Here is an 11,261-nt window from a genome sequence, read left to right on the forward strand (position 1 = left end):
CATCGGATAAACTGGAATTCCCTCAAATCGTAACACTGCAGGTATGCATCCTTGTAATGCACAATGAAATTAAACCATTAAATTAGGGCAGAACTAGGATTTGGAACAAGTCCTGTACTATGCCAAGAAAAATACAGCGACTGATTGGAGGGGACACGTCTGTCCACTAAATCATCTTTGTTAGCAAAGCTATTCCTCTATTTACATTAGAGGGGTTTGTGGAACATCAAGAAATCTCATGTTTTTGTAATTATGGTTTATATTAAAAATTATCTCATTTTAAACACAATGACAATTGCACACATTGTGTGCACACAACTTCTGTTCACATATTTGCATTTATAAAAGCATGAAGCAGACAAGTTTGTCTCAGGTGTTACTCTGTTGTCATATGGGGAAAGGAAAATATGCTGCTAAAAAGATTTGCAGCTCACAGCAACCAGACAGGCAAAAGAATACATTAGTAAACATCAGATTATTAGAAAACCCAAGACTAAAACACCATGGACTGTGACAGACTTAGTTTATATACTACAGTTTTAATCTGTGAATAGTAAACAATTTAAATAATTATTTGTGTCACGTGCATAGACTCAATTCACCACACTACTGAAAGTGTGTATTGCCAACTCTGGAAGCTTTTCTGATGTCATGAAAGAAGTTAGAGATCCCATATGTCAAAGTTTAATCAAAGAATAGTCTGAAAAAAGGGGAACACAATCCTCTCAGTTCAAGACAGCATGTCAGTCCAGAGAAAGCAACAATGCTGAGAAGACACAAATGTTCATGATGTATGTACTGTTCCTCAGTAAATGAAGTTTATACAAATATGTTGTGCCTGCTTCGCACAAACAAGGCATTTAGTCCATATAGTTTTCTTAGAAAAGTAGCTATTTGCCTGTACATTTATGTTAAAGTATCTTCATGCCTGATGTACTCCCCAACATCTGCCTGGTGAAAAACCACAATTGCCATAGGATCAAGTTTTCTGCACTCTTGAGTTGACTTTGCGGCCACTCCAAATCCCTGCAGAACAACAGTGAAAAATAAGTCAGGTTTCAGATTCAAGACTGTATAAACCCACTGCAGTATGCAGTAATCTTACTGCTCTAAAATTAGAGAAGCTGTTTACAATTCAAAAACTCAATATGCACAGAATTCAATCAAATCCTAGCAGTCCAGATTTGCGTCCTGAGTGTTTAGCAAAATCTAAACCCTTAAGGTTCTGGAAGACTGAACTAAAAAATGTATAGTATGCAACTGATACAAATGTTTAGTTCTGAATATGATAACCTGGCGCTTCGCATTATTAGCTGAATCTATAATTAATGTAAAAAAACAAAAAAAAAACTAGAATACGTTGACTGTGTTCAAGACATCATGTAACTATATTCTACACATTCACTTACCAGTGGTATGTCAGCCATAGAATACACCACCACTCCTTGGTACTGAGATGTGTTTTCTGTGATACGCCCCAAGCCAGATTTTAGCACATGGTTTCCATAAAGAAAAGACTGCTCTGCTCCAGGTTTCACCCATACTTTGTACTGTGAGGTAGACAAGGTGTAAGAGTAGGAAATGTTTACAACATACTTTGCTTACATTACAAACACCTTTACATGGCAGTAGAGCTGAATACTGAACAATACGAGTGCAGATGTTTTGGATCAAAGCAGTCAGAGCAAGAGTACAAATATGTTCCGAAGTAAGGCAATACTGATTTAAAGGACAAGGAAAGAGCTTTTCTCTGGGAATGCCAATGATTTATTATACACCGCCTAGTGACGAATTGCAAAGCACAGACCATACTTTGCCATTTCTCTTTGCTTAAAGGACAAGGAAAGGCTAAGTCACTTGGGGGTGGCAAAATGTTAGGCACCCCCAAGTGACTTAAATCGCTTACCTTGTACCCCGGGCTGGTGCCCCTGTTAGGGGAAAACAGCACCAGCCTCGGGTACCTGTCGAGAGCACTTCCTCCTTCCCACTCGTGCTGCAGCCAATTGTCCAGAACAAACGCATGCGCAGTAGAGTGAAAAGCCGACTTCTCTGTTAAAGTTCGGCTTTTCACTCTACTGCGCATGCGTGCACAATTGATCAGGAAGGAGGAAGCGATCGCTGCTACCTCGGGCTGGTGCTGTTCTCTCTGTACAGGGGCACCAGCCCGGGTTAGAAGGTAAGCGATTAAAGTCACTTGGGGATGCCTAACATTTTGGCACCCCCAAGAGACTTTGCCTTTCCTTCTCCTTTAAAACAAATTCCAGAATGGAATTTGGGCCAGCTGTACCAACAAGACTGTTGGAAAAGAAAAGATTTATCAACCCCAGGAGATCAAAACCTAGCGATAATAATATGAATATAGGTATATCAATTTCCATCTAGATTGTAAGCTCTACGGGGCAGAGACCTCCATCCTCTTGTGTCTTTGACTCCTAACTTATTGCAAATGTATCTTGTATTTATTTGTGTTTATTGTAATACTTTTTATTTATCTATTTTAATACCCCGTTTATATTAATGTATTCTACTGTACAGCGCTGCGTACATAAGTAGCGCTTTATAAATAAAGTTATACATACATACATACCAGTACCATTTAAAAAAAAACACTGAGTTGTGTAAAGAAAGTTCCCATAATGCCTTGCTCCTATACCGGGACCCAGACCGGTGTACATGCTCAGTTTGTAAGACTATGAGGAAGCTTCCTGCTGATTGGCTCAGATCCACATTCCTAAGGGGGGGAGTGAGTTCTTAGCATTCTTGAGGGAGGGGGGAGCAGGAGAGGGGAGAGAGTCAAGAGCTGCATGTCTCTGGCAGAGGAAAATAGACAACAAATCTTTTGACAGAGAACTCAGTGCAGCATTTCTGTGAGTGCTTAAGGCTGTATTTACATAGACCTTTCTGATAAAGCTTACTTAGTTTTTACCTTTCTTTCTCCTTTAATGTATTTTCTGTTTTTTTGGCAGCGGTTGATCAGCGCTGCTATGTCAGTGGGCTATTTGTTAACGGAATATGCAGTTTTTCGTTGCTGAAATGCTGTATATTCATTGCTCAGAATGCCACAATACCAAAATGAAAGAGGGAGGGGAGGTTGTAAAGAATATGATTGTTGGCTTTTAATAAGAAAACCTTGTGTATATGTGTAGGGGTTTAGTCTGAATAAGACCATGCATATTGTCTTATAATTCTACTGTATCGTATTCTACTAAAATAAAGGAGTGATTTAGACCTAACATAAAACAGACATGAAATTGATATAGTGAATATGTGATGTGTGTGAGAAAATAAAGAATATTTTAAAGCACTACCTGTGTGAACAGGATCTTCCTAAAAAGTTTTATTTCTAATAAAAAAAAATAAAAATAAAATAGAAATAAGAAAATTTCTGACCTTTGCATAGGGTGCCAGATAATCCAAAGCAGTGACATGCAGACGAAACTTGTGTGTCTTGGTAAATTTTCCAAAGCAGGTTCCAAGGGATACTAGCTTGTCTCGAGCAATGTTGGTTGCAAGTTTAAGGATCCTTTCACTGGAAGAAAACCATAATTTATAGGTTAGAGGGATTTTGTCATGATTTTTATGGTGTACTTTTTATTTCTAAATAACATTACTAAATTTTTTGTAGTAATATTGGTGTGTAGGCGCATTGTGTAGGTGCATTGTGCCTGATTCTGAGCTTTCAGAAACAGCCAGTACTACACAATAGAACTGCTTTCAGGTAACCTATTGTTTCTCCTACTCCCATGTAACTGGGGGAGTCCCAACCTTGACTTCGATTTCTACTATTGAGTGCTATTCTGATATCTACTGGGTGCTGCTATCTTGCTACCTTCCCATTGTTCTGCTGATCGACTTCTGAGAGAGGGGGGATATCACAGCAGTAAAGTGTGACTGAAGTATCAGAGCACAAGTTACATGGCTGTGGCACCCTGGGAAATGAAGAATATGGCTAGCTTCATGTTATATTTCAAAATGAAATTTTAAAAAATCTGTAAAAAAACAGATTTCAATGCAGGATTTTGCTGGAAAGCTCTATTAACGGATATGTTTTGAAAAAAACATGTTTTCCCATGACAGTATTCCTTTAACTAAACAAATACTATTGTAGGTTTAGGTTTGTTTTAGTAAGCTTGCTGAGCTTATGTCATTCTCAGGGGTACCCACACATCAAAAATGTATCTACTTAAAGTGCCTAACATTTAGCACATCCCAGTAAATATAACTTTATGATCTCACCTCACATAATAAACACGGTCATTGTGTAGTCGAAAGCAGTACGTCCCATCAGGCCGGTCCACCAGCAACTTGATATTCTCTCCAATACTAAAATGAACAAAAAAGTGAATAAAGCATCTGTAAGCTCCTTATACTGGATTGTTGCATCATCCTTAAAGGGGACCTATTGGGCCTAAACTGTATCGTCCACTGAAAGTGCTATGCCGCCATCTCCCATTGCAAGCTCCATTCTGGGACACAAGCATGCCATTGCTTAGTGTCACAGATTTTTGATAATGTGCATGCATGTGAAATCAGACGCAAAGTGAGAGGCTTGGGATGCTATGGCATTAAGCCCAGGCTATAAGGAAACATTGCGTCCTCACTGGGAGCTCCCATCTGGTGCAGGCAGCATAGCGCTGGCAGGGGGTATTGTATATTATAAGTATTGTATTGTTTTTCTCAACCGGACCACAGACTCTATGACCGGCCACCTCTCACAGGTAAAAGAACTTGGCTCCCATACGTGCCCTTGTTATTTAAAGAGATACTGACACCAGAAATGTTTGCAGGGAAGAATGACGTTAACTTCACCTTCCCTGCAAACATTTCTGTTTCTCTTCTGCAATTGGGAGCTGTTTTAATAAATGAGCTTCCCTCACAAATGGTAGCCCCCACAGTTTAGTCAACTGGCAGGACTACAACAAAATCATTTTTATTTCTTTTCACTTAAAATTTGTATTGCAACAAATACTCATAAGGTATCTTTCTAATAAAAAGCAGGCTTTTTAGCAGATATGTTTCTCCTTGTGAACCACAATCATGGCACCCCATGCTGGAGATCACTACGCTTATTACCCTGCAGTTCTACCCAACCCTTCAACGACAAGTACACGTGCATGGATTTCAGCAGAACAAATGCCTTGGCCTTACTACCTGCCTCCCTTTCCACTAAGAAGCCATTTCTCCCCAACTCACTATTTTGACAACTTTTCAAACATCGCTTTCGTCTCCTCATCTGTGAGAGGCCTCATCTTGGAGTCCACGTGAATGTAACCGGAAACAGAAACCACATCCTGCCGCTGTGCGCACTGAATAAAGTTTTCATATTTTGTTTGCCTCTACCAAGATGGCGCTTGGTAGGCGTTGTTAAAGTATTATTGCTATGTTATTTCCGGTTTCCAAGATGGCAACCATGGACGTGGAAGATGAGGGATTGCTGGCCTCTGTGTTTCGTGCGAGTTTTCCGGAGAGCTGGCGTGACAGCCCGGACTTTGCCTCTTACCTGTTGGAACTGAGTTCCTTCGGGCTGGACAAACTGCGCAGAGAGCCGGAGAGGCTTAGTGACGAGCGGAGTCAGATCCTGCAGCAGACCAGGGACTTGGCATTCAGTAATTATAAAACCTTTATTCGCACTGCAGAATGCACCGAGCTCATCTACCGGGACTTTGGCCAAGTGGAGGGCAGTGTGTCCCACCTCCTGAACAAGTTGCCCAGCTTCCAAGAAAGCTGCAGGTCCGTATATTATCTCCTGTCTAAGCTTCACCTCCTACTTACCTGTCACCTGGCTCATGTGTCCTAAAGGGATGCTACGTGTTCTAGCTTTCCTGCTCCCACTTACCGTTCAGCCTACCCCTGCCATACTCTAGTACAGAGATTCCCAAATTGTGGGGCTGCCTCCCCTGACTTCACTCTGTTCATGTGTACATTAAGGTATCATTCTGGTCTTGGAGCTGCAAGATCTTCTGCTATACATTTGTAACAGCACCCTAGCTCATTGGATAATCGCTTTAACCCAGCCCAGTGCCAATGAGAGAAGCAGATCTGAACAGTGGGGGCCCAGGTGTCAGAGCCCCGAGTGGAAAGGTGGATAGTAAACACTTGCTGTTCTTTAGTGCTACTGACACTCTTCTGTTCTTTATAGGGGCCTGTCAGTACTACAGAAAGGCCTGATCAGTGTTGGATTGGGACACCAAAGGCCCACCAGAGAACTTAATGCCAGGCCCATCAGCCAGAGCCCTAAAACTTTTTTGTCTTAGACAATCCTGGTATCGCCATCTTTAAGAGGTTTATTGTTTAAATATGACTGATTGGTAACACTAGAAAACACTGATTTTTTCCCACTAGATGCCAGTTCACTGAACTCTACCAGAAGCATTTTATACATAGAGTGTGCAGCAACCAGAATGGCTGCTTTCAAAAATACACATTGATGACTTATTCTGTGTGGGGAGCTGTGCCTTTGATTGTGTTCTGTTTAATGCATTATTGTTAGTACAAGCTGTGTAAGAGCATAGAGCAATGAAGTGGATACAGACAGACTGCAGAGCACAGATAGAGAGACAGTGTCACAATATATAATTGTATGAGAAATCTGTTAGCCCAATTACACTATACAAACTCCACTGCCAGCTATATATAATTAATAGCTTCACTGGATTCCCCTGCTTATCTGGCGCAATAAATGTGGAGATCTGTCTTTACCTCTGGGTAAACACACTCCTAAACTAAAGCTGGCCATACAAGCACCGATAATATTGTATGAAACTCGTTTCGTGCGATATTCAGTGCGTGTATGGCAAGTCGGTGGGTCGACCGATATCGCAGGAAGCTGCTGATATCGGTCGACTCGCTGATCGGACCGGTTTAAAGATTTTGATCAGGCGCCATAGAAGGCGTCTGAGCAAAATCTGTCTTTGGGGCTGAATCGGCAGAAGGAGGTAGAAATCCTATTGTTTCTACCTCCTTATCTGCCGTTTCAGCCCTGAACAGCTAGTGGCAGATTGTACGATCTTTCATGCGACCATCGCACCATGTGTGGCCACCTTAACTCTTTCCTATGTTTCTCACTGATAGGAATAAATAAAAACAAAAGCAGAGCCTGGTAAAGGTAGAGTTCATGTTCTATTCTCTAAAAAGGGCAAAGGGCCCACCAAAGTCAGGGTCCACTGGGAAAAATCCTGGTACCCTGTGGCATATTCTGACATTAAATCAGCAAGTAGCAAAATATATGTATGTAGAATAATTTCACACTGTTGTTGGGGTTGTAAACATTTAACCAAGTTCTGTCGGTTTTCTACAATTAGGAACTTTGTGAAACAGGCTGAAGAGATCAGCTCAAGTCGGCGCATGAACACACTGACTTTAAACAGGCATACTGAGATCCTGGAGATCCTGGAAATCCCACAGCTTATGGATACATGTGTGAGGAACGGATACTATGAGGAGGCGCTGGAGCTGGCTGCATACGTCAGACGTTTGGAGAAGAAGCATTCTTCCGTTCCTGTCATACAGGTGTGTCTCATTGTGCAGTGATTCATTGCATTAGTTATGTAAAATAACTGTAAGCAGTTATATCTGCTCTCCAAAAATCAGATGTTTTCTTTAAATGTTTATATTACTGAGAGAAGCATCCAACTACATTGTTTTTTAAGAAAATACTATTCATTGTTGAAAGCATGGAAAAGAACAAGCAATAGAGGAGCTTTGTGGAAAATATGATCATTCTGAGTTTACTAGGGTCATGATTCAGTGCAAAATGATGTAAGTCCTAGGAAGTGGTGCCAGCCCTTGACTTTGTTTACTGGTGGTTATGCAAAGTCTGTGCATACAAGGTTGTCTTAAAAAGTATGTAACACTGAATTAAGTGTTCAGCACTGCAGAAATTCATTGAATACTATGACTTACATAATTCACTGTGAGTTATTTAGTTGTTTATCTGTTCTTTGCAGGGAATAGTGAATGAGGTTCGACAATCTGCACAACTTATGCTGAATCAGCTTCTCCAGCAGCTTCGCAGCAACATTCAGCTTCCTGCTTGTCTGCGAGTGATTGGATACCTCCGCAGAATGGATGTGTTCACAGAAGCTGAGCTACGTATCAAGTTCTTGCAAGCTCGTGATTCTTGGTTGCGGTCCCTTCAAAATTCTATTCCAAATGATGACCCATACTTCCACCTCACCAAAACTATTGAAAGCTGCCGTGTCAACCTTTTTGACGTTATCACACAGTACCGTGCAATTTTTTCTGATGAGGACCCTCTTCTTCTTCCACCACCACCCACAGGAACTTTGCCTATTAGTGAAGGTGCAATCTTCCATGGTTGGGTTCTACAGAAAGTTACAGAGTTCCTGCAAGTTCTTCAAAATGACCTCCAAAGAGGGGTTGGTGGAAGACTGGATTCTTTGCTGGGACAGTGTATGTATTTTGGACTTTCCTTCAGTCGAGTGGGCGTAGATTTTCGCGGGCAACTGCCACCTATCTTTCAGCGTGTTGCTGCTGAGACCTTTGCTAAAGCGGTACATGAAGCTGTGGAGAAGTTTCAGGAGGAGATGAACATGTACACCTTAATCTCTGCCCCCACAGTCCTAGGCAGTACCATCACTCCTGTACCGACACCTACTGCACAACCTGGGACACTGCAGCCCCCCATGGTTCTCCTAGACTTTCCTCCACTTGCTTGCTTTCTAAATAATATTCTTGTGGCATTTAATGACCTGCGGCTTTGTTGCCCAGTGGCACTAACGGAAGCCGTAACAACAACACTACAAGATGCATTGGAAAAGGTACTGATACTGCAACTTTTTTAATGATTTCTGTTGTTTACTTGAACTAATTTACATTTTAAGAAGGCCCCTGCCCCCTACAGGTTAAATAGTTGTTTCTGTTATTTTCACATTGTTAAATAAAATAACTGCCTACACATTTGGTTGTTAGTTGTCTAGCAAAGGTCTGAACCAATAATCATATCTGATCAATTTCTAAATAAAGTGGTGCCTGGGATTGAACAAATGATGAGCAGATCACATAAACAACCTTCTGCAGCAATTACCTAGAGTAAATTCCATCCTGCCCAATAAATATCAGAATGAGCCCTGCTCAGATTTAAATAGCAGAGGTGGAACTTATACTATTTGTGTCTTTTTTCCCCCTAGGTTGTCAAGACAATTCTAACTTTTCAACGTGCTGAAGAAGCTGCATTTAGCATGCAGGAGCGTGAACTCTTTATCCAGTTTTGCACAGTATTTCTTGAAGACCTGACTCCTTTTCTTAATCGTTGTCTTCAGGTCCTCTTCCCACCAGCGCAGAGAGCCCAGATCCTTGGTATGAAAGGTTTCTTTTTTTATTTATTAAATTTTTTTATTTTATCACATCCATTTTTTTTTTTTTTGTTCATATTGCTATGAAACAGCATTAATTAGATAATGCTGTTCTTTGATATACCCATATCTTGTTGGTGTTATCACTGTATTCTTTAATCTACAAAACTTGTTTAAAAGATAAAGGGGCTAATTTGCGACATTATAAATGTAGTCTAACAACAATTTGAAATAATACTCATACTCGCCTCTATTTAATTTTGATTCAACAACTTGGCAGCAGTAGATAATACCTTTAGAATCCTTTCTGCTGATATATTTTATGGGCATTAATACAGTAAGAGAACTGTAATTTTAGTTTTTACCACTAGAGTTTCCTACCACTTTTGTCTATATTCTGGGGAGAGCCACTTGTAAAGCCTACAAAGAAATTACTTTATCTTTTTTTCCACCTAGGGTCACCTTAACCCTGATTACTGTAATACTACCACAAAGTCATTTGATTGCCCCACACATTTTCTTCCTTTTTTTTTGTCAGGTGTGGCACCTGCACATCTGTCTCGCTATGGCAACCTTTGTTCTATTGATGTCACTGTGCTGCAAGAAGCCCTGGAGGGAATACTGCCTCAGAAAGACACCCCAGATTTGACAGCTAGTGATTCTGTAACACATGTGCAGGGTGACAGTGAGCCAGAGAGAACTCTGTTATCTACTCCAGTGGAGGAGAAGAAAGAAGTGGATAAATCAAAAGAAAGCCAAACTATTGAAGCAGAAGTTACTTTAGAACTTCAGTAAACTGATTAAAAACTTATCAGATTATTTACGATTTAAAGACAGATTAATATTTTATGGGTTCCACAAAGGATAAATCAAATTATGAATGTGGCAAATTCAATAGGTGGTGACAGAAGAACTGTGATTGGTGCAAATATGTGATGTACATTATAACTAAGCTTGGTCAACCAATGTCACATTATTGGTAAATGAAGCAACCAAGTTCTGTATATTAAATAAGTTATAATTCTTAAATATGTCTTGTTGTAGCTTTTATTTAGTTGTTGTAGTGCATAGAGTATAACTGACTGTCTTACATATTAGTAAAAGTGGGGATGAAAAATTCACCAATCTTATAGAGTAGCAGTCTTAAATACATTAGCACTAATTTATTTCTATTAGAAATCCACTAATACTCATTTGCTATGCAAGTGCATATTAACAAAATATAAACATTAGTAATGTACAACTGCATACAGGTCTTTTTCTTCTTCTTTGCCCAGTGGACTTGCATGGGCAAGGGACAGCTGGATTTTTTTAACTTTGTTAGTCAGGTTTGCTTCGTAAAATACAGAGATAAAATTTCAGTCAGATATACTGACAAACGATCCAATTAAAACTGGCATAGTCGCCATTGAATCGGGACCTCATCACCGAGCCAATGCGTTGCCTGGTCCGACAGAAAAATCAAACCTGCCCAATCGAGATCTGCCCAATTTCAGGCCAGATGTCTTTTGGGGAAGCCTGCCGGTGGTGCCCATACACGGGCAGATAAGCTACCGAATCGGTCTAGGTGAAGAGAGCCCTGCCCAAAAGAGCTGGATTCGGTGCATCCATAATTTCGGTTGATTGGCCATTGTAGATCTGTGTATGAATGGCAGTATGTATATATGGGCATGTATGCATTGTGCATTGTATTATTACCCCTTGACAAAAAACACTGGCTGGATGTCTGCCACTCCTTCTTGCTCTCTACCTTCAGGAACTTGCTGGGAGGTGCTCACTACTATCTCCTGTTCTGATGGTTGTGACTGACCTCACAAGTGCTGTGCTTGGTGTTAGCTGGATAGGGGAAACAGAATCTTGGAAATGCCTTAAGAAAAACTTTTAAAAGCATTTTGTAAAAGATTGAGATACATATCTATGCTCTCTGTTATTAAGTGCCCCTGTTAG

The 11,261-nt window shown here is 40.5% G+C and overlaps 2 protein-coding genes across 2 annotated transcripts; one reads left to right on the forward strand and one right to left on the reverse strand.

Moving 5' to 3' along the window:
- Positions 1-241: 241 nt before the first annotated feature.
- Positions 242-5,270, reverse strand: nip7 (NIP7, nucleolar pre-rRNA processing protein). The gene is given in 5 exon segments (NM_001103042.1): positions 242-1,026; positions 1,410-1,550; positions 3,391-3,529; positions 4,237-4,323; positions 5,194-5,270. Coding segments are annotated over 5 exon segments (543 nt in total). The 5' UTR covers positions 5,250-5,270; the 3' UTR covers positions 242-906.
- Positions 5,271-5,334: 64 nt separating this feature from the next.
- Positions 5,335-10,343, forward strand: cog8 (component of oligomeric golgi complex 8). The gene is made up of 5 exons (XM_002937574.4): positions 5,335-5,730; positions 7,302-7,509; positions 7,947-8,780; positions 9,150-9,318; positions 9,853-10,343. Exons 1-5 carry the CDS (start codon positions 5,381-5,383, stop codon positions 10,107-10,109), a joined length of 1,818 nt encoding a protein of 605 aa, XP_002937620.2. The 5' UTR covers positions 5,335-5,380; the 3' UTR covers positions 10,110-10,343.
- The last annotated feature ends 918 nt before the right edge of the window (positions 10,344-11,261 follow it).

This window comes from Xenopus tropicalis, chromosome 4 (genome assembly GCF_000004195.4).
Source record: "Xenopus tropicalis strain Nigerian chromosome 4, UCB_Xtro_10.0, whole genome shotgun sequence".
Lineage (NCBI taxonomy): Eukaryota > Metazoa > Chordata > Amphibia > Anura > Pipidae > Xenopus > Xenopus tropicalis.

What these genes read in the sequence shown, in the direction of transcription:
- cog8 (XM_002937574.4), top strand. Translation starts at nt 5,381, where the DNA reads ATGTTATTTCCGGTTTCCAAGATGGCAACCATGGACGTGGAAGATGAG. An exon ending in AGCTTCCAAGAAAGCTGCAG is followed by an intron (nt 5,731 to 7,301) that starts GTCCGTATATTA and finishes TTCTACAATTAG; the next exon opens with GAACTTTGTGAAACAGGCTG. An exon ending in GCAGAGAGCCCAGATCCTTG is followed by an intron (nt 9,319 to 9,852) that starts GTATGAAAGGTT and finishes TTTTTTTGTCAG; the next exon opens with GTGTGGCACCTGCACATCTG.